The following is a 21681-nucleotide window of genomic DNA, read 5'->3' as shown; positions in this document are numbered from 1 at the left end:
GGGGGAAAATTTAATAGAATATTTGATATCTTGATCTGGTTGTTGGTTCTGTGAGTGTATACACATGTTGCAGTTCATTGAGCTGCATGCTAAGATTTGTGCTTTTAATGTATGTACCACAATATATAAAAAAAGAAACTGAGATTGGATTTTATTGAATATGGGGCAGGGGAAAGGATAGGATTAAGGGACAAAATGGACTAGGGAAACCAAATTAGGAGAAAAAGAGACTAAAGACATGAGGGGGATCATAGATGACAGGATGGTGGGTCCTGGGTTCAAGGATCTGTTAGTTGGAGAGTTGTTGGAATTAGGTTTCCAGAAGGAGGGATCAGGAAAGATGAGAAATGGCAGGTGGCAGGAAAGTGGGTTGAAACTGAAACTTTGGAGGTAGGGAGGCTGTAAGTAACGACTGGGTCTAGGGTATGATCCTGCGCATGGATGGCGGAGATGGACAACCTCATCAGAAATAAGGAAGTTAGACATCTTCTGTGTGATTGTTGACATCAGTGCTAGTTATGGAGAGAAAGACAGTGAGCCAGGCCCTGAAATCTTCTGGAGAGCATGCTGGGCTGAGTGACAGAATGTGCATCTTGGTTAGGGGGTTGGAGACTAGTTGGTATATACTGATGATTTGAGCAGCAGATAAGCATTTCTCTGTGTGAAAGGAAGCACCACAATGCCCGGGTATTGCAGGGGGGAGGAGAGAGGACTCCGACCTTCTCTTAGGCCAAGTGCTTTGTGGGCATAGGAGGAAAACAAAAGGTTTACCTGACAGTCTCAAGAAGCCCTGCCCTCAGGGACTCCAGGCTCCAGGTAGAGGCTGAAATGGAAGGGAACTTGAAGAGAAGTGGTGGAGGAGAGGGGATTAGTAAACTTTATTTGTAGGGGGTGGGAGGCCAGTGGTTAGGAAGTGAGGAAGAGATTAGGTGCTGCCCAGAGCTGTATGGAGGTGATAGTCAGAGATGGAGGTCTTGTAGAAAGCTTGGATTTCTAGGGAGATGGATGGAAACCAGGGTGTCCAGAGGTTTGCTCCTTGTGTCCCTAGGGCATGGCCCACAATCTCTTCTAATTATGGTCTGTTTATTGAGTCTGGTCTCAGGCAGCTTGTGGTGGGAAGGTAAGGAAAAGGGGCTGGGTGTCTTGAAAGGAGCAAGGGGAGGCTCTCCTGTCACTCTGGTGGTGGGGGTGGTAAAGGTCATCTTCAGTACATTATTACTGAACTTCTGGATAACTCCAGGAGTAATGCCATATCAAATATGTCCCATTATATTTATACCTAAAAGTGGATGTGAATTGAAAAAATGGCATTTAAGAGAGTTTTTTCAGAAATTTGAAATCTATCTGGCATTAGAAAACATGCTCTGCAGTACATGAACTTTGATTTTTGTAGTTCTTAAAGCTTTGCAGAAACTTTAAAATAATTGTCTTGCCAGTGAAGTTCAGCCCTGGGCAAGTTCATCATGGATTCAATGAGACCAAAAAATGACAATGAACGTTCTTGGGGTGAAAGGGTTTATATCCAGCTTTATTCCCATGGTTGCAGGTCAATCACTAGAATCCCATCCACTCAGAGCGAGTCTGCATGCAGCAAGCCAGTCTTTGCCTCTGAGCCTCTCTACCCCCACAGCCATCTGAGTCTGTCTTTGGCGCTGCCACCACTCCAGTCTTATCTCTGCTCTCCTGTAGCCTTGCAGCTGTGCCACTGTGTCTCCCAGAGCACTGGGTAGAGCTCTTTATATAGAGTCAATGAAAACATATTGCCCACGCGTGTGTAGTGAGGAAGCCGACCAGGGCCAGGTGAGAATCCCGGCCATAGGAAACTTCACTTTATCCACACTCCACCCCTCCAGGATACTTGCCTCTAAATCTGTGTGCCCTCAATCCTCTGCAATGGTCCCTATGTGAGGAAGCTGGAACATTGTAACCAAATTCCATGATAACAAAATACAATATTGAATATAACAAATTATAATAACCCTCCAGCCTGAGGAGATCCATGCCATCCTGGTTGTATTCAAACCAGGTCTACTCAAAGAGTTAACCAAAAGGACCATGGGTGGGCCTTACTTACAATACCCACCTTCTCCAGCCTCTCCAGCAGAAAGTCTTGCAAACATACAGACCCATCTTGTTGCTTTGTCTCTGGCTTCTGCTTTATCTTCAGCAGCCGGAACTGCTGCTCCAGTTTCAGTTGTTGCCACAGCTCCAGGAAGATTCTATTTGACTTTCCATCCAATTTCCTTCTGTTTGATTCTGCCTTTATCAAATCAACCCACATCTGGGCCACTGTGACCTTTACGGAGCCCTTTAAATTCTTCCTTAGAATAGCAGACGGTATTTTCTTTTGTACTTTCATTGCTTGAGCCTGAGGATAGGAGCAGAGCATAGAGTGCTCCATGGCCTGGGGAGGGGGCTGCACCTCTCCTGGAGGGCCCCAGTTCTGTCATGGAGGCAAGCCATGTCAGACCACATGTCCACTGGGGGACACTCGAAGGTCTCCCCATTCACAGGTGCAGAGTACAGAAACACTCCCATGAGGGCAGCTAGTGCTTCTCAGTCAACAGTGAACCCTGCTGACATTGCCAATTGTCTTGCTAATGGTTCAGCCCCAGGCAAATTCACTATAGATTCAATCTCAGTCTCTGTCCTAGGCTCTGCCACTATTCCAATCTCATCTCTGCTCTTTTGCAGCCTTGCAGCCCTGCCAAAGTGTCATCCAGAGCACTGGATGGAGCTCTTTATATAGAGTCAATAACAATGTATTGCCCACCTGTATGTAGTGAGCAAGCTAACCAGGGCCAGGTGAGAATCCTGGCCATAGGAACCTTCACTTTAAACACAGTAATCTTGCATGGTGGGGTGGACCAGGTGGGGTATCAGGCGAGGTGTTCTTACCTGTGAGGTGACTTGGCCCACCTCTGAATTTATCCTCTTCCCCTAGACCTCTCACTCTTTTGACTAGATCTCAAAAGACCATACTTTTGACCAGATCTCATGCTTCAGAGCCCTGGTGCACAGGGCTGGAGCCTTTCATCTGCTGTGTGTTAGTATTTTCATCCACACCAAGATTTTGTATTGGCATATAAGGAGTATGGGGACATTTCTAGGTCTGTATATAGATGCATTTTTCAGATGTGAATTTTTCTTTAATAATGATTATGATGATTAAAGTGTTGATTTACCTTTGAAGCACAATCAGCATGCCTACCCTCTTATGACCTGATTACCTGCTGAGTTTTGAAAGGGCTTCACTGTGTGGATTTTACCACCACATCAGGTGAGCTCCTGGTTGTTTATCTGTCCTTGGCAGGAGGTTCACCTTCGGGTGGTGTCAGGAAAAGCAGTCCTTGCTCTGCACCCTGGTTAGCATGTGTCTCTGTTGATGGGAAGTTTGTATCCATTTTTTCTGCTTTTCTTTCTTTAACAGAGGCAATGATGTATTGTACTTGGGGACACCTCTTTATGGGCTTGCTGACCCTTATGGCCAGTGAAGCCACTTGGTGATGAGTTTCTCCTTCTTCCCCACCAATGTTCCCACAATAATGTTGTGTAATAATACATCTCAAACCTCACACCTTACATAGACCTTCCAGCAACAAGCATCTCTTTTTCTCCCTTCCCAGTCTGCCTTGGCTGAGTGGTTCTGCCCCTGGCTGCAGGTTGCCTGGGCTTGGCTCCACTGTAGGCTGGGTCCAGCTGTGCTCCATGAATTTCCCCATTTCCCTTGAACCAAGAGACAAAGCTCTCTAGCCACTCCTGGGTCATATTTCTAAGGACTGGTTGGCCACCGCAAGTAAGATCAGCCCCAAATCAGTGTGGGTGGACATTATCCAAAGGTGTGGATGGAAGGAAGGAATAATTTGTGAAGTTTTTACAAACTACCACAAGAGGAAGGAGGTCAAGGACCTTGACAGGTATTAAAAGGTGAAACCACCAGAATCGTATTAGCCTTAAGTAATGATGCATTACTAATGACATTCACCCTTGTCAGTGTTTTCTGTCTTGTGTCTGACTAGTTTATTTTTCTGTTCTTGCTGTTTCTAAATTATGTTTTATTTAAGTCATCAAGTTCACCTTGGATTTTTCACTTATTACCTTTCCCTATTGCCAGCCTGTGATCTTCAGTGTCATTCCTTCACTGCCAGTATTTAGGGAATTTGAATGAAACAGTAAATGCCACCATCTTGGTCTACTCACAGATGTGTGGAGAGAGCAGGGAAGGCTCTTAACTCTGGGGTGGTGGAGCCGGGGATGGAGTAGTAGATAGAACTGGGGGCCATTCCCTGCTAGGGAGGAGCTGAACTGAGCGCTTCTTCCTCTTGATGGGTTCCAGTGGAGCTCCCGAGTGGGGAAAGAAAAAAGCACCCTTCCTTTGGTCGTTCCCAAGGGTCTGCTGCAGGAGGTTTTAGTGAGGCTCTATTACAATCCTCCCAACTAAAAAGGAGTAGAATTGTTATTGGAAAGGAATGTATGTGGAAGGAAGTGGAGGGATAACCCCCCTGGTTTCATAAGTCTGTTTATTGGTAGTGTTTACTGCCTATTAGGATTAAGTGCCATTTAATAACGGAGGTCTCATTAAGTGTATAAACTTCATGAGTCATTGAGTTTTATGGCTTCGTAGGTAAGTGAAGTAGGGTTATTCCCACCTAGTGAGATGGCTTTTGCCAGGAGCTGGGTAATTACAAAGCAACGAATATGTATATCCTGTTGACTGACACTCTTATGAGTACTTTGCATATGCTCATTTTGTCATCACAGCAGTCCTGTGATGTAGGATCATTGTTAGCCCCATTTCTCAGGTTGAGGCAGAGTGCTTACCCATTGTTTCTGGTCTTTACCCAGACAGTCTGCTCCAAAGGTTTTGTTCTGAACATTTTCTGTTGTCTTTCAACTAGATGTGGAGAGATAAGTGACAACAAGCAGTTTAGCTGGGCACAGGAGTGGGAAACTTTTAGTAGCTTTTGGTGTGGAATAGAGATTATTTTTGAATATAATGAGAAAATCAGATAAACAGTTTATTGGCCTTTGGTTGGTGGTGAAGGAGAATGAGAAATTAATGGATATTTCTTTAAAAATTTAGGAATGATCCTTAGCTCTGTAAAGCTATCGACTGATTGCTTCTCTATGGTTAGTTTGAGCATACTTCCCCAAGTTTTGTGATTATAGTAAGGCAACATGCTGGTATCTCTTCCAAATGCATTGAAACCATCACCTCAAAGCAGTTTACAATCTGCTGGCCCTACAAGGCTGTGGGGAGATTACCATGATCTTCTCCGGGAAACCGGCAGGTCCCATCTTCAGTGTCGCTCACTCCCTTTTGTTTCTTACCGGTCTTCTTAACTTCCTGTTCTTTTTCATCTGGCTCTCCTGTGTATCCCCAGGGTGGTGACTTATTTCTTCATCCATGACCAAATTTCTAGCTCAGATTTAGTCCCACTTGTCTCTGAGATCTTTGTATAACTCGGTTTGAGTTGGAAGTCCTACCCATGTTACTGGCTGTATTTCCTTGGGCAGGTCATGTAAGATATGGAACCTGAGATTTCTTTATATTGATCACACCTGCTCCATCTGCCTCTCAGGATTCTGGTGAGAGGGTCAAATAAAATAATTCACGGAAATGTGTTTTAAAGCATGAATGTATAGCATTGCTAATATTCACAACCTCCTCAGGTGACCTTGTCCACACCCCTGCTTTGATGCCCTGCATAAACTTTGGTCAAAGTGCATTTTCTGTTACTTGTTTGTTCACCTGCGTACCCTTGAGGGCCCTGCATCTTATTCTCTTTAACTATCCTAGGACTTAGCACAGGGATAGTTGGCATGGGTAAGGGCCCAGTGATGTTTAAATGAATGGATGAAGAATGTCTGTTTAAAGGAAGTGTGAGGTCATAGTCTTTTTCTTTAACAGAGTCTTCCTATTATGTCTCTATGCATCATGAAGTTAGCCTTGTTAAAAAGCAGCACAGCCTCCCACCCATTCCCCCTCCGACGTGGCTCCGCCATAGCGGAGCAGCAGCCTGAGAATGGGCACGCCCACAGCAACCGTGGAGCTTACTCCATAGCGGCCAGGCAAGAATCACAGACCCTATCTGCATGCAGCTGCCCAGCACAAGCCGCTAGGGGTTGCAGTTCTCCCAGGAGAGGAAGGCCACAAACTAGCAAGAAGGGATGTTCTCCCAGCTGACACACGTGCCAGCTCCCCACAACAACCTTTATCACCATGAAAAGGCAGAAGAATTTGATTCAGATCAAAATCACAGAGACAACCCCTGAGATGGAGCTTGGAGAGATAGACCTAACCAATCTCCCTGAAAAAGAATTCAAAACAAAGGTCATAACCATGCTGCTGATGGAGCTGCAGAGAAAAGTGCAAGAGCTAATGGGCAAAGTAGGGAGGGAGACTACAGAAATAAAACAATCTCTGGAAGGATTTAAAAGCAGAATGGATGAGATGCAAGAAGCCATTGATGGAATAGAAATCAGAGAACAGGAACAAAGAGAAGCTGATGCAGAGAGAGATAAAAGGATCTCCAGGAATGAAACAATATTAAGAGAACTGTGTGACCAATCCAAAAGGAACAGTATCTGCATTATAGGGGTACCAGAAGAAGAAGAGAGAGAAAAAGGGATAGAAAGTGTACTTGAAGAAATAATTGCTGAAAACTTCCCAAAACTGGGGGAGGAAATAGTCTCTCAGACCACAGAAGGACACAGAACTCCCAACAGAAGGGACCCAAGTAGGACAACACCAAGACACATAATTAAAATGGTGAAGATCAAGGACAAGGACAGAGTTTTAAAGGCAGCTAGAGAGAGGAAAAAGGTCACCTACAAAGGAAAACCCATCAAGCTATCATCAGACTTCACAGCAGAAACCTTACAGGCCAGAAGAGAATAGCATGATATATTTAATGCAATGAAACAGAAGGGCCTTGAACCAAGAATACTATATCCAGCATGATTATCATTTAAATATGAAGGAGGGATTAAACAATTCCCAGACAAGCAAAAGTTGAGGGAATTTGCCTCCCACAGACCACCTCTACAGGGTATTTTACAGGGACTGCTCTAGATGGAAGCACTCATAAGGCTAAATAGATATCATCAGAGAAAATAAAATCACAGTAAAGAAAGCAGACCAACCAAATACTAAATAAAGGCAAAAAATAAAATCAACTACCCACAAAAGCAGTCAAAAGAAACACAAAAGAGCACAGAATAAAACACCCAACATATAAAGAATGGAGGAGGAGGAATAAGAAGGAAGAGAAATAAAGAATCATCAGACAGTGTTAATAATAGCTGAATAGCTGAGTTAAGTTAGACAGTAAGATACTAAAGAAGCTAACCTTGAACCTTTGGTAACCACGAATCTAAAGCCTGCAATGGCATTGAGTACATATCTTTCAATAATCACCCTAGATGTAAATTGACTGAATGCACCAATCAAAATACACAGAGTAATAGAATGGATAAAAAAACAAGACCCATCCATATGCTGCTTACAAGAGACTAACATCAAACCCAAAGACATGCACAGACTAAAAGTCAAGGGCGGAGAAAGATATTTCATACAAACAATAAGGATAAAAAAGCAGGTGTTGCAGTACTAGTATCAGACAAAATAGACTTCAAAACAAAGAAAGTAACAAGAGATAAAGAAGGACGTTACATAATGATGAAGGGCTTAGGCCAACAAGAGGATATAACCATTATAAATATATATGCATCCAACACAGGAGCAGCAGCATATGTGAAACAAATACTAACAGAATTAAAGGAGGAAATATAATGCAATACACTCATTTTAGGAGACTTCAGCACACCGCTCACTCCAAACGACAGATCCACCAGACAGAAAATAAGTAAGGACACGGAGGCACTGAACAACACACTAGAACAGATGGACCTAATAGTCATCGATAGAACTCTACATCCAAAAGCAACAGCGTACACATTCTCAAGTGCACATGGAACATTCTCCAGAATAGACCACATATTAGGCCACAAAAAGAGTGTCAATAAATTCAAAAAGATTGAAATTCTACCAACCAACTTTTCAGACCACAGAGCTTTAAAACTAGAAATAAATTGTGCAATAAAAGTAAAAAGGCTCACAGACACATGGAGGCTTAACAACATGCTCCTAAATAATCAATGGATCAACAACCAAATTAAAATAGAGATCAAGCAATATATGGAAACAAATGACAACAACAATACAAAGCCCCAGCTTCTGTGGGACACAGTGAAAGCAGTATTAAGAGGAAAGTATATAGCAATCCAGGCATATTTAAAGAAGGAACCACAATCCCAAATGAATAGTCTAATGTCACAATTATCAAAATTGGAAAAAGAAGAACAAATGAGGCCTGAAGTAAGCAGAAGGAGGGACATAATAAAGATCAGAGAAGAAATAAATGAAATTGAGAAGAATAAAACAATAGAAAAAAATCAATGAAACCAATAGCTGCTTCTTTGAGAAAATAAACAAAATAGATAAGCCTCTAGCTAGACTTATTAAGAGAAAAAGAGAATCAACACACATCAACAGAATCAGAAACGAGAAAGGAAAAATCACAACGGACCCTATAGAAATACAAAGAATTATTAGAGAATACTATGAAAACCTATATGCTAACAAGCTGGAAAACCTAGGAGAAATGGACAACTTCCTAGGAAAATACAACCTTCCAGGACTGACCAAGGAAGAAACACAAAATCTAAACAGACCAATTACCAGCAACGAAATTGAATTGGTAATCAAAAAACTACCCAAGAACAAAACCCACGGGCCAGCTGTATTCACCTCAGAATTTTATCAAACTTACAGAGAAGATATAATACCCATTCTCCTTAAAGTTTTCCAAAAAATAGAAGAGGAGGGAATACTCTCCAATTCATTCTATGAAGCCAACATCACCCTATTACCAAAACCAGGCAAAGACCCCACCAGAAAAGAAAATTACAGACCAATATGCCTGATGAATGTAGATGCAAAAATACTCAACAAAATATTAGCAAACTGAGTTCAAAAATACATCAGAAGGATCGTACACCATGACCAAGTGGGATTCATTCCATGGATGCAAGGATGGTAAAACATTCGAAAATCCATCAACATCATCTACCACATAAATAAAAAGAAGGACAAAAACCACATGATCATCTCCATAGATGCTGATAAAGCATTTGATAAAATTCAACATCCATTCATGATAAAAACTCTCAACAAAATGGGCATAGAGGGCAAGTACGTCAACATAATAAAGGCCATATATGATAAACCCACAGCCAACATCATACTGAACAGCGAGAAGCTGAAAGCTTTTCCTCTGAGTTCGGGTACAAAACAGGGATGCCCTCTCCCCACTGTTATTCAACATAGTACTGGAGATCCTAGCCATGGCAATTCGACAAAACCAAGAAATACAAGGAATCCAGATTGGTAAAGAAGAAGTTAAACTGTCACTATTTGCAGATGACATGATATTGTACATAAAAAACCCTAAGACTCCACTCCAAAACTACTAGAACTAATATCAGAATTCAGCAAAGTTGCAGGATACAAAATTAACACACAGAAATCTTTGGCTTTCCTATAAACTAACAATGAACTAATAGAAGAGAAATCAGGAAAACAATTCCATTCACAATTGCATCAAAAAGAATAAAATACCTAGGAATAAACCTAACCAAAGAAGTGAAAGACCTATACCCTGAAAACTATAAGACACTCTTAAGAGAAATTAAAGAGGACACTAACAAATGGAAACCCATCCCATGCTGTTGGCGAGGAAGAATTAATATCATCCAAATGGCCACCCACGCCCAAAGCAATATACAGATTTGATGCAATCCCTATCAAATTACCAACAGCATTCTTCAACGAACTGGAACAAATAGTTCAAAAATTCATATGGAAATACAAAAGACCCTGAATAATCAAAGCAATCCTGAGAAGGAAGAATAAAGTGCAGGGGGATCTTGCTCCCCAACTTCAAGCTTTATTACAAAGCCACATTAATCAAGAAAATTTGGTACTGGCACAAGAAGAGAGCCACAGACCAGTGGAACAGAATAGAGACTCCAGATATCAACCCAAACATATATGATCAATTAATATATGATAAAGGAGCCATGGACATACATTGGGGAAATGACAGCCTCTTCAACACCTGGTGTTGGCAAAACTGGACAGGTACATGTAAGAGAATGAAACTGGATCACTGTCTAACCCCATACACAAAAGTAAATTTGAAATGGATCAAAGACCTGAATGTAAGTCATGAAACCAGAAAACTCTTAGAAAAAACCATAGGCAGAAATCTCTTGGACATAAACATGAGCGACTTCTTCATCAACATCTCCCCCGGTAAGGGATACAAAAGCAAAAATGAACAAGTGGGACTATATCAAGCTGAAAAACTTCTGTAAAAAGGACACCATCAATATAACTAAAAAGGTACCCTACAGTATGGGAGAATATATTCATAAATGACAAATCCGAAAAAGGGTTGACATCCAAAATATATAAAGAGCTCATGCACCTCAACAAACAAAAGGCAAATAGTCTAATAAAAAAATGGTCAGAGGAGCTGAACAGACAGTTCTCCAAAGAAGAAATTCAGAAGGCCAACAGACACATGAAAAGATGCTCCACATGCTAGACATCAGAGAAATGGAAATTAAAACCACAATGAGATATCACCTCACACCAGTAAGGATCGCCACCATCCAAAAGACAAACAACAACAAATGTTGGTGAGGTTGTGGAGAAAGGGGAACCCTCCTACACTGCCGGTGGGAATGTAAATTAGTTCAACCATTGTGGAAAGCAGTATGGAGGTTCCTCAAAAAGCTCAAAATAGAAATACCATTTGACCCAGGAGTTCCACTTCTAGGAATTTACCCTAAGAATGCAGCAGCCCAGTTTGAAAAAGACATATGCACCCCTATGTTTATTGCAGCACTATTTACAATAGTCAAGAAATGGAAGCAACCTAAGTGTGCATCAGTAGATGAATGAATAACGAACATATACACAATGGAATATTTTTCAGCCATAAGAAGAAAACAGATCTACCATTTGCAAGAACATGGATGAAGCTAGATGGTGTTATGCTCAGTGAAATAAGCCAGGCAGAGAAAGACAAGTACCAGATGATTTCACTGATATGTGGAGTATAAGAACAAAGACAAACTGAAGGAACAAAACAGCAGCAGACTCACAGAACCGAAGAATGGACTAACAGTTAGCGAAGGGAAAGGGACTGGGGAGGATGGGTGGGAAGGGAGGGATAAGGGCAGTGAAAAAGAAAGGGGGTATTACGATTAGCATGTGTAATGTGGCGGGGAGCATGGGGAGGGCTATGCAACAGAGAGGAGACAAGCTGTGATTTTACTGCATCTTACTACGCTGATGGACAGTGACTGTAATGGGTTTTGTGGTTGGGACTTGGTGAAGGTGGGAGCCTAGTAAACATAATGTTCTTTATGTAATTGTAGATCAATGATAACAAAATAAATAAATAAATAAATAAGTAAGTAAGTAAGTAAGTAAGTAAGTAAGTAAGTAAGTAAGTAAATAAATAAATAAATAAATAAATAAATAAATAAGCTGCCCACCCCTTTGATACCTTCTTGTTGTGCCTATTGCAGGATGCTAAATTTCAGTGCCTGTAGTTGCCTTCTGTAAGATCTATATATAAATATTCATCTAATGAGTCTTTTTAAAAGTAAAACCAAGGAATACTTCTAGATTTCAAATTAGAGATATAAAGTATTTTAAACTTGTTTTTGTTTATTTAACAAATATGCTTTGAGTTCCTTTTGAGTTCTGAGCTCTGAGTCTGTTCCTCAGACTGGAAATATAGCAGTAAACAAGTCAGGTGAGATTCCTGCCCTTATCAGGTTGCATTGTAGTGGAGTGCCGATCAGTGAAGAAGTAAATGAGATAACTTCCACTAATCTTGAGTGCTGTGGGGGAAGTCATGTGGAGTGCATGCCCAAACTGATGAGGAGCCCTCACATGTGTAAAGGAAGTGAGTGTGTTACAGATGTTATGCTGTTAGTTTCCCTTGGATTCGGTCACCTTGAAGGTATCTGATTGTCTTGTTGGCTGAAAGTATCTAATTATCTTTAAGCTCACCACCATCCATGCCTCATCCACAGGAAAGATAGTGAATGGCTGAGGGAAAAGGTGGCTGTTACCTGGACTTTTGGCTTCTTGAACTCTCTTTGTTCAGGTTGTTGATATTTGAGTATCTCTGAGGGACCAGGGAAACCTGGGGAAGATGGGGTAGTTATTGACTGCCCAGCAACCTTTCTGTGCCGTCTTGCTGTATCAGTGCACCCACATCCTTGACCCTAGGGAGATTATTTGCTCACTGATGGCATTCTGTGTCTAAGTCCCATTCACTGGTGAGCAGTCAGGCATCTATTAGCCACAGAGTCTGTGAAGGAAGAAGGCAAGGGATAGGGTGAATTTTGAAGAGTGACAGACAGGGGCACTTTTACATTTCTTTGAGGAAGTAATGTGTGATCCCAGATCTGAAGGATGAGAAGGAATGGACTGTATGAAGATCTGGAAGTGTGTGCAACAAACAAGAGATTACCCAGGTAGGGAATATGTTTGGGAGTTTGGGGAATGGAGAGAAGCCATAGTAACTAGAGTGCAGGGTATGAAACGAAGTAGGCGTTAAATGGAGGAAATCATGCAGGGCCTTGCAGGCTATGAGTTTGCAGACTATGAGGGTCTGGATTTTATTTTAAGTACTACTGGAGGCCATTGGAAGGTTTTGAGTAAAGGAATGATCTGATTCAGTTTACATTATTAGATTTTCCTGTGTCTGCAATGTGGAGAATGGACTGCTGAGGAGAAGAGCGGAGGCAGGGAGCCCATGCTGAGGGTATGGTTGCAGTGGGGTGAAGGTTCATGGCAGCATATGCCAGGCAGGGTAGTATAGGGCTGTAACTTGCTGGAAATGGATCTGACACCATGCAGAAGGGCTGTGCAGGAGCAAAAGAGCTGGGATGATGAGCAGGTTTGAGCTTGAGAAGCTGGGTGGGGGGTAGTGGTGCCTGAGGGAAGAACATAGTTTGAGGTGAAAAACAGTGTTTTCCTTTGGACATGATTAATTTGAGAAACCTTTTATTTTAATCCCTCATGTGGAGAAGTCCAGCCGATAGCAGGCTATAGGCATAGAGCTCTCAAAGGGCAAGGGATCATCAGGGCTGCAGATAGAAATCAGGACTCCTCAGCAGAGAGATGCAGTTCCTCTCTTAATAGCCCCAGAAGATGAAGGAGAATTAGGCCATTTCTTTCCTGTAGGCTTATGAGCTAATGGTTTACAAGTTGTAGTCATTATCCTATTACTGTATGTTGCAGGCTGTTTCTTTTATTCAACCCATTCAAGAAAATACTGAACTAAAATACTGTGGTAGATGCAGGGGACATAATGATGCCTGAGATAGACTGTGGCTTTGTGAGGTAGGGAGGATCTCTAACTGAGCAGGCAGGTCATTCTGTTAGAGTTAAGTCAGGAATTCCATCAGGAATTAAGTATGGCACGTCCTATGACGGGGGAAGAACAGAGTAGTGGGGCACACAGCAGAGGCACTGACCTAGTCTCAGGCAGATTGGGGATTCTCCGCGGTGAGTAGGGCCAACCAGGAGGAGTGAGCTGCAGAGGGTGGGGTGCCAAGGGGAGGCTAATTTTGAACTCTTAGGTGAACAATAAATGGATGGCAGTACTATTTTCTTTGTTTGGTTTTGTCTTACAAGGAAGTAAAAGCTATTTTTAAGTTCCTTCATTTCTGAAAAGGTTATGAATTCTGAACATTGTATAATGTTACTACTATAAATGGAAATTTTTTCTTTTCAGATAATGTGGATGCAAGTGATCTTAAGCAGTTTTTTGAGACCAACTATTCTCAGATATATTTCATCTTCTATGAAAATTTTATAACACTGGAAAATAATTTGAAACTAAAAGGTAAGTACTTCTATAAAAATGTTTTTTTATATGCAGAGTTTTTTTAAAACATTCAGGGGATTATTAGAGGTTGTATGTGTCACGAACGGCAAATTATATGCTTTTATACTTTCTTTCTTGTCAAGCCCTTGGCAAAACTGTGAGGTCACAGTGGTTACACCTTTATTTCCCTTGAGTGTTCTCTTACATGGGTGTCAATTGAACAGCAAATGGCTAAAGGGGAAATAGAAGAACCCACAGAAGGCAGGAGTTACCAAGGAGTAATGTACTTAGAAAGAAAAGTAAATATGCACATTATGAAAAAGTTCAGACCCACTAAGGAGTTTAAGATGAAATCTAAAGTGTCTGTTTTGCCCGGAGATGCCCAGTCCTGATCTGCAGAGATAATCACTATTAAAAGTTTTCTGTATTTCTTCTCTGTTATTAATACATTATGTTTAGATATGTTTATGGTTATGCCCTTATATACTTAATATAAAATATTGTTTGAAATTCAAGCCTGTTCTCCTCTGTATTTAGGTGGCAGGATTGTGTAGCCTGAGGATCCAGACTGAGTTTGGATCCTGACCCACCCTTCTCTTGGGCAATTTACTTAGCCTTTCTCTGGTTCAGCTCTAAGTCAGCATAAAATGGATTAACATATATCCTGGGATTTCAGGACAGACTATGGCACATAGAATGTGCTCAGTCAGTGTTAGCTGCTATCATCATCTTTCATTTTCATGTAATCTGGTTTGAAAATCCTTACATGTTAGCACATTTGTTTCCACCACAGTTTTAAATAGTTACATAGTATTGCATTGAAGAGAAATGCCATAATTCTATAACTGACTTCTGAGTGACTGAGTCAGAATCACTTAGTTTTAAGGTTGGAAGGGGCTCAAGAGAATGTGTTGTCCATAGTCCTCATTTTAGAGTTGAGAAAACCATGGTCAGAGGGGTTATATTCCTGGCCTAAGATCACACATATTATTTAATTGCATAATTGGAACTGCACCCGTTTCCTGACACTAACTTCAGAGCTTCTTCTCTGTGTAAGTGGTTCCCAAGTGTGGTTTGGGGGCTAACAGCATGGCTGTCACCTGGCCACTTGTTAAGCCTCGTAGGCTTAGAATCAGAAACTTTGCGGGCAGAACTCAGCAACTTGTGTTTTAACAAGCCCTCCGATGATACTGATGTGTTTTCAAGTTTGAGAACCACCATTCTATTCATGTTTCTTCCATTAAAAAAATAATACTGATGATGTCAACAGACACTGAAATGTCATCTGTGTTGTTCACCTACAGATGGGAGTGTGTCATACCTGTGGCATAGATCTTATGTGCTTCAGCATCCCAGAGCATGCCTCTCAGGGCCTCTGTGTCTCTCCTGTGTTTAATCCTTCATTTATTTACCATCCAGTATTTGCATCATAACAGCATGCAAGGCATTGTGCTAAATGCCTGTGAGGAATCCAGAGATGTATTAGATGCTGACCATGCTTCATGCAGGGGTGGGGGTGGGGGTGGTAGACTGGTTTGGGAGGAGAGATATAGACTAAGTGCTGTGGTTGTTGGGAGAGAGATGACTTTGTTTTCAGTGTGTGAGTGAGGCTTTGGGGACAAGGTGGCCTTGGGGGTGTAGACCTTGAGGGAGATGGAAGATATTAGTTGGAGGAGGAGGGCACTGCAGGTGCAGGATTGAAAATGGGTGAGAGCATGGAGGCTGCTATTAGGGCATGTATGGAAAGGCATTTCTTTTTTCTTGTAACAAAGATATATGAAAGATATATGCAGGAAATCACATAATGTTAGCCTTGCAAAGAGCCTTGAATTCTAGGCTAAGGAGTTTGGATTTTGTCCTTTTAGGTGGTTAGAGCCCTTGAAAACGTTTGCTACTAAGGCAGTGTGTTACAATGTGGTAAGTGAACACAGATGGAGGAAGGCCAAATAGGCAGATGATATTGTCCACATAAAAGCTGGTGGTGCCTGATCCAGGGAGATGGCAGTTAAGGGAAGTGTGTGTCTCATGGGTGTACCATCCATGAGACTTGGATATCAAGGGACATATGGGGGAGAAGTCAAAGATGCCTTCAGGATGTGGAGTCTGGTTCATAAGCTCCATTATCTCAGTGGGAACCCTGGAGGGGAGCCAGGTTTGGGAGGACGAAGTCAGCTTTGGGCAGTCTGAGTTTGAGGTGCCTGTGGGACACCCAAGTGTAGGTTTTAGCTGGGCAATAAAATTAAGGTACTGGAGTTTGGAAGGTACAGTCATTTTATTGCCAAGGGAGAACATATATGTAGAGAAACAGTGACAGTCAGGATTTGGGATAATTCCTTCTTTTATTGGGAGATAAATGGGAATGATAAAGGAGTGGTGGAGGAAGGGTGCCAGGGAGGTGCTTTGTCACAAAAGCCTGGAGAAGAGAGACTTTGAAGGAATGAAAGATCAGCAGTGCCTGATGACACAAGGTTGAAGAGTAGCAGGACTAGGAAATGATGTCACATAAAGGAGGTTGTCACTGTGGTTTAGGGGAGCAGTGGGATTGGAAGCCAGACAGAGAGAAATGGAGCAACTGGGAGGTGGGACAGTGAAGGCTGCTTGTGAGACTATCCTTTAGAAAGTTGGATAAAGACAGGATTGTACCTCAAGCAGTCGCTTGGTCATGGGAGGGTTTTTAAGGATGCATTTGCTTGCTTGCAGGCTGATGGTGCAAGGATTTGGGGGAGTTGGGTTGAGACAGCGTCAAGTATAAGAAAGATGACATGGAACGGAGTGTACAGATGCCCTGGTCACTTCTGTAAAGCCCACAGTGAGGAACCAATAAAAATAGAGTGAGAGTTTGAAGTTTCGCGCTTTTGGCACAGTCTGTGTTGTGATTGGAGTTCAGGGAAGAAAGTGTACCAAAACAAAAGAATAAAGGAAGATGTTTACTAAGAGTAATAAAATCATCTTGTGATAACTTCAGCCTTCAGGCAGATGTCCTATGTGGAGAGGAAGGAATTTGGGTGAGGCGTTGTGGGGGTCTCTGACATAGAGCACATGGCTTGGCATCTTATGGACAGAAGGCCCCAGGCTCTGGTATGTCATTAAGTCATAGATGGGCATGTGCCCAAGGAGGCCAACAAGTTTTTTTAATGAATGGCTCATTTTTTCCCACTGTGATTTATAAATTTATATAAATCCTGAACTCAAATTTTTTTTGCCAAATTTGTAGATATTACAATATGAAATGGTCTGATTTTTATCTTGCTTGCTAGCTTTGCTCCACTTGACTTTTTTTCACAGGTGTGTGTGGAGAAAAGTGTGATATGTACAATCAAAAGCAAAGAAAAAAATTAAAATTCCATATCTAAAAACCCCCTACAACCTAAAAGCCCTGTTTTTAAAGCATCTTCCCTCCCTCCCTCTTCCTCCTTTTGCTCCCTCTTTACTTTTAGAAAAGTGCAGCTGTTCAAGGCTGTATCATTTAATTTGTGCTGCATAACAAACTGCCTCACAAACCATTGCTAACCTGAGCACCATGAAATAAGCACTGGTCATTCGGCCTATGACTTTCTGGGTCTGTTAGGCAGTTCCTCTGGTTTAGGTTGGCTCGTGCTTCTGACTTAAGTTGGTGGCAGTGGCCCCATTCACATTTCTTTTGGTTGGCAAGCTATTGTCAGGGCATCTCAATTCTTCTCCATGTGTCCAGAAGAAAGCTATGTTGGGTTTCTTCACATTGGTCATAGGGTTCCAAGTTCAGCAAGTGCATGAGGCTTTTCAAACTTCACATTTGTTAATGTCACATTGGCCAGAGCTAATCACATGGAATGTCCAATTCAAGGGTTGGAGAAGCAGAAATCTCTGGGAAGGAGGGGAATACCTCTTTTCATATTTGAAATCTATTTGAAAGAATCACAGTGAGGAACCAATAAAAATAGAGTGAGAATTTGAAGTTTCACGCTTTTGGCACAGTCTGTGTTATGATTGGAGTTCAGGGAAGAAAGTGTACCAAAACAAAAGAATAAAGGAAAATGTTTACTAAGAGTAATAAAATCATCTTGTGATAACTTCAGCCTTCTAGTTACTCAAGTCAAAACCTGACTTGGCTCTACCTTCAAAATACAACAAGCATCATTGGCCTCTTCTCAGTGCCTCTACTGGTAATACTGAAGCTCCCATTATTCTCATCTGGATTATTGCATTAGCCTCAGAAATGTTCCTCCCCTTCCATAGTTATGTATTGCCCTCCCCTGGGTGCCCCCCTCATCCCTACCCTTGCCAAAGTCTCTTCAAAAGAGCAGCTGGAGTGATTTAAAAGTTTTTAAATGTGAGTCAAATCATGACTCTTCGCATTCCAAACCGTCAAATGGCTTCCCACTCCTGAAGTCATTACAGTGGCATCAGACCCTTCCTGCACCTGACCTGCTCTCTAATCTCATCGGCTGCAGCTCTCCCACTTTGCTGCAGACACGGGCCTGCTCACTGTTCCCTGACCGTGCCAGACTGGCTCAAGCATGGAGACTTTGCACTGTCCATTCCCTCTGCTTGTAACAACACATCTACCCAAATTTCCACATGGCTTATTTCCTTACCTCTTTTAGATCTTTTCTCAGATGTCACCTTATCAACAAGGTGCTCTCTGGTGTCCCTAGTTACAACTGTGTACACCCTTTTTGGCATTCCCCATCTACCTTCTCACTTACTTACATCCTTCCAGAATGTAAGCTTCCCCAGCGCAGAGATTGTTGTGTTCTCTTCTGTATCCTCAGGTCCTGGAATAATCCCTGACATAGAGACATTGTTTAGTATTTGTTCAAAGAATGAATGATGTCTACTTCATAGAGCTGTGGAAATTCAGTTAAATTACAGATCCACAACTTACAGCTTGCTGCCTGTTTTGATAAATAAATATTTATTAGACACAGCCATATCCAGTTATTTACTATGTATTGTCTGTGGCTGCTTTTGCATATAACAGCAGAGTTGAGTGGTTGCAAGAGAGCTTGTAAAGCCTAAGATATTTACTATCTAGCCCTTAGTGGAAAATTTTGCTTATTTCTAACCAGATGTATGCCAAGCTTAACACAGTGCTTGGTACACAGAGACGAGAGGAAGTGGTCACTGCTGCCGTAGGTGTCGTCATTTTATTATTGTTATTATCAAAAGGACAGTGTGCAGTCACCTGAAGTGATTACAGTTCTATACAGTTACTGTTGCTCTGTACGTCTTTGAAGCTCAAAGTGAGAACTCTGTCTTTGTAGCCTGTGCAATCATAATCTGAGCTCGTGGGTAACTCATTGAGAAACAAGTAAATTACGTGCTACCAGATGATGACAACTTGGAAAACACAAAAGCTGTTTAAACAGCTAGCAAGGAGCAGCTCTGGGCTTTCTGGGTTTGTGGAATTAAACAGACATGGACACCTCCAGCCTAGATGTGGGCCAAGATGCTCTGATTTGGTTGTCCATCAGCATTCCTAATGCAGGCACCACACTATTTCTGGCATTTTTGACTAAATGTGTGTTGAGGCTTATATGTCTTAAGATACCTTTTAACATAATTTTAATATGTAAAAATTTGGACATTGTCATGATAACAAGTTTTTTTTTATATATTCCAGGGAATAATAAGTCACAAAGGGAGGAGCTGGACTCCATCCTCTTTCTTTTTGAAGTAAGTTTTTGTTAATTCTCTTAGCTTTTAAGATTCTTGTAGAAAATATGGTACTTTAGATTTTTAATTTCACTTGAAGACAGATAAAAATGATGGACATGTGTGTTTCCTTCCACTTTTACACTCAGTGCTGCAAAGAATGTTCGTGTGTGTGCGTGTGTGTATGTGTGTTTGCAAATATGTGGGAGAAGTTTTCCTTTATGAGTACCTGGATGTGAAATTATTAGATGGAAATGCTGTACATTTTATATACTTATATTGCCAGTTGTTCTTTCAAAAGGTCATATAAACTTATGTGTGAGTCTTACATATGTAACTTTCCTTAACCGTGCTGTAGCTGATTTGTCTCTTCATTGTATGCAAACTGACATGTAAAAACTCATTGTTTTTCATACAGATTTTTCTGGCTACTTATGAGGTTATAATTTTTAATTTTTCCATGTGTCCATCAGTGTTGATTATATATTCTTTTCCAAGTTGGAACAATGGTTAGGTGTGGTTTTTTATCTATTAATCTTGAAGTCTTTCTTGTCCAAATGTATTAGATAAGTGGCCAGATTACTGACACTTTGAGAATTACACTAGGACCAAATTACAGGTTCTGAAAGTTAATTGTTGGTTATCTAGAAATTTTTCATGGTTTAAAGAGACATGTGATCAGGTTGGGGTGAGATCAACTTTATGACTGAAAGGGAAGGCCTAATGAGTGCTTGCAGCAGAGCTGACCTGAGAGGGAGGCTCGGGGAGGAAGGTGCTCCATGGGCTTTCTGGGTTTGTAGAATTAAAAAGATATGGAAACTTCCAGCCCAGGACTTGGCTCATGGCTGGGGTTCAATAACTGTGGCTCCCCTTTCTTGCCTTTGAAGGCTGTACTCCTTCCCAGAGTAATAACATTGATTCAGTACACATTTTGTAGTGGTTATTGTGATTCCTGTGGTAACCCTCCTATGAATGAAACCTGTGCAGAGGAGTGGTTTTTAATAGGAGACTTAATTAAGCCTATTAGTTCAGTAGGTATCTACTGACCAATTTGTTTGCACTATTCCATTAACTTAAATTATTTTATTTATGTATTAGTTGATGTATTTACTAAAGTATCTGTAACATAAATGCAGGTTTGAAGCATGATGATGAAGCCCATGCTGTTGACACCCTCCCACCCTCCTCCTCTCTCATTTTAAGAATAGAAGCTACTTAGATGCTCCTCCTTCATCCCCTTCCTTTCTCTCCTCTGAAAGCAGCCACTCCCCTGCATTTTATCATTCCCTTTCTTTTAACAAATAGTTTTACTACAGGTGATTGTATCCCTGAGCAATGCATTGTGTTGTTTTGTTTGGTTTTGACTGTAATAAAATGTTCTCATAAGATACATAACCATCTATGGCCTATCTTCCACTCAACACTATACCTGAAATTTGTCATGTTCTTGAATTTAGCTCTAGTTCACTCATTCCATTCCCACTGCTGGACTAAGTGTATATGATTTATTTAATTCCAACATTTTTTCTACAAATTTTTTTGCTTTTCTTCATAGATGGTCGTGTCACCTGTGAATAATGACAAGCATGCCAGTTAGTCTGTTTTCCTGCCTTACTGCATTAGATCAGCCCTCCAGTGCACTGGCAAATAGAAATGACAAAAATGGTCTTGCTGTTTCTGATTTTAAGAGAGTTTTGTTAATGTCTCATCATTAAGAATAATGTTTTCTGTAAATTTTGGTAGTTATTATCAGTTCGTTTCTGCTCTTAGTTTGGTAAGACTTATACAAATTATAGATGGGTTTTGAAGTTCCTGAATTTTTTTTCTCCATTGATTAACTATATGATGATTTTTTGTGAATGTTAATGGGGTGAATTACAGTTCTGAATTTACAGGAAGCTAATATTTTGTTTGTGTTTTGGGATCTGTGTTCACAGCTGAAGTTGGCCTAAATTTCCTTTCCTCACATTGTTTTTTGAATGATCCTGTTAAAAAGGTTATAGAACCTGTCAAGTGTTTCTCCTTTTCTTATTACATAAAATAGTTTGCTTAAGATTGGAATGAT

General features: G+C 41.2%; 1 protein-coding gene across 3 annotated transcripts in view; it reads left to right on the top strand.

Annotated features, from left to right (window-relative positions):
- Nucleotides 1-21681, top strand: part of RALGAPA2 (Ral GTPase activating protein catalytic subunit alpha 2) — a 401571-nt gene that overhangs the window by 24755 nt on the left and 355135 nt on the right. For all 3 annotated transcript variants that reach the window (XM_073236981.1, XM_073236983.1, XM_073236982.1), the window contains exons 2-3: nt 13890-14000; nt 19585-19637. In XM_073236981.1, the coding sequence (XP_073093082.1) occupies nt 13890-14000; nt 19585-19637 (164 nt within the window). The remainder of the gene's footprint in view (nt 1-13889; nt 14001-19584; nt 19638-21681) is intronic.

The sequence above is a fragment of the Manis javanica genome, chromosome 5, assembly GCF_040802235.1.
Source record: "Manis javanica isolate MJ-LG chromosome 5, MJ_LKY, whole genome shotgun sequence".
Lineage (NCBI taxonomy): Eukaryota > Metazoa > Chordata > Mammalia > Pholidota > Manidae > Manis > Manis javanica.
The sequence above is the reverse complement of the archived record's forward strand: the minus strand, read 5'-3'. Positions and strand labels throughout refer to the sequence as shown.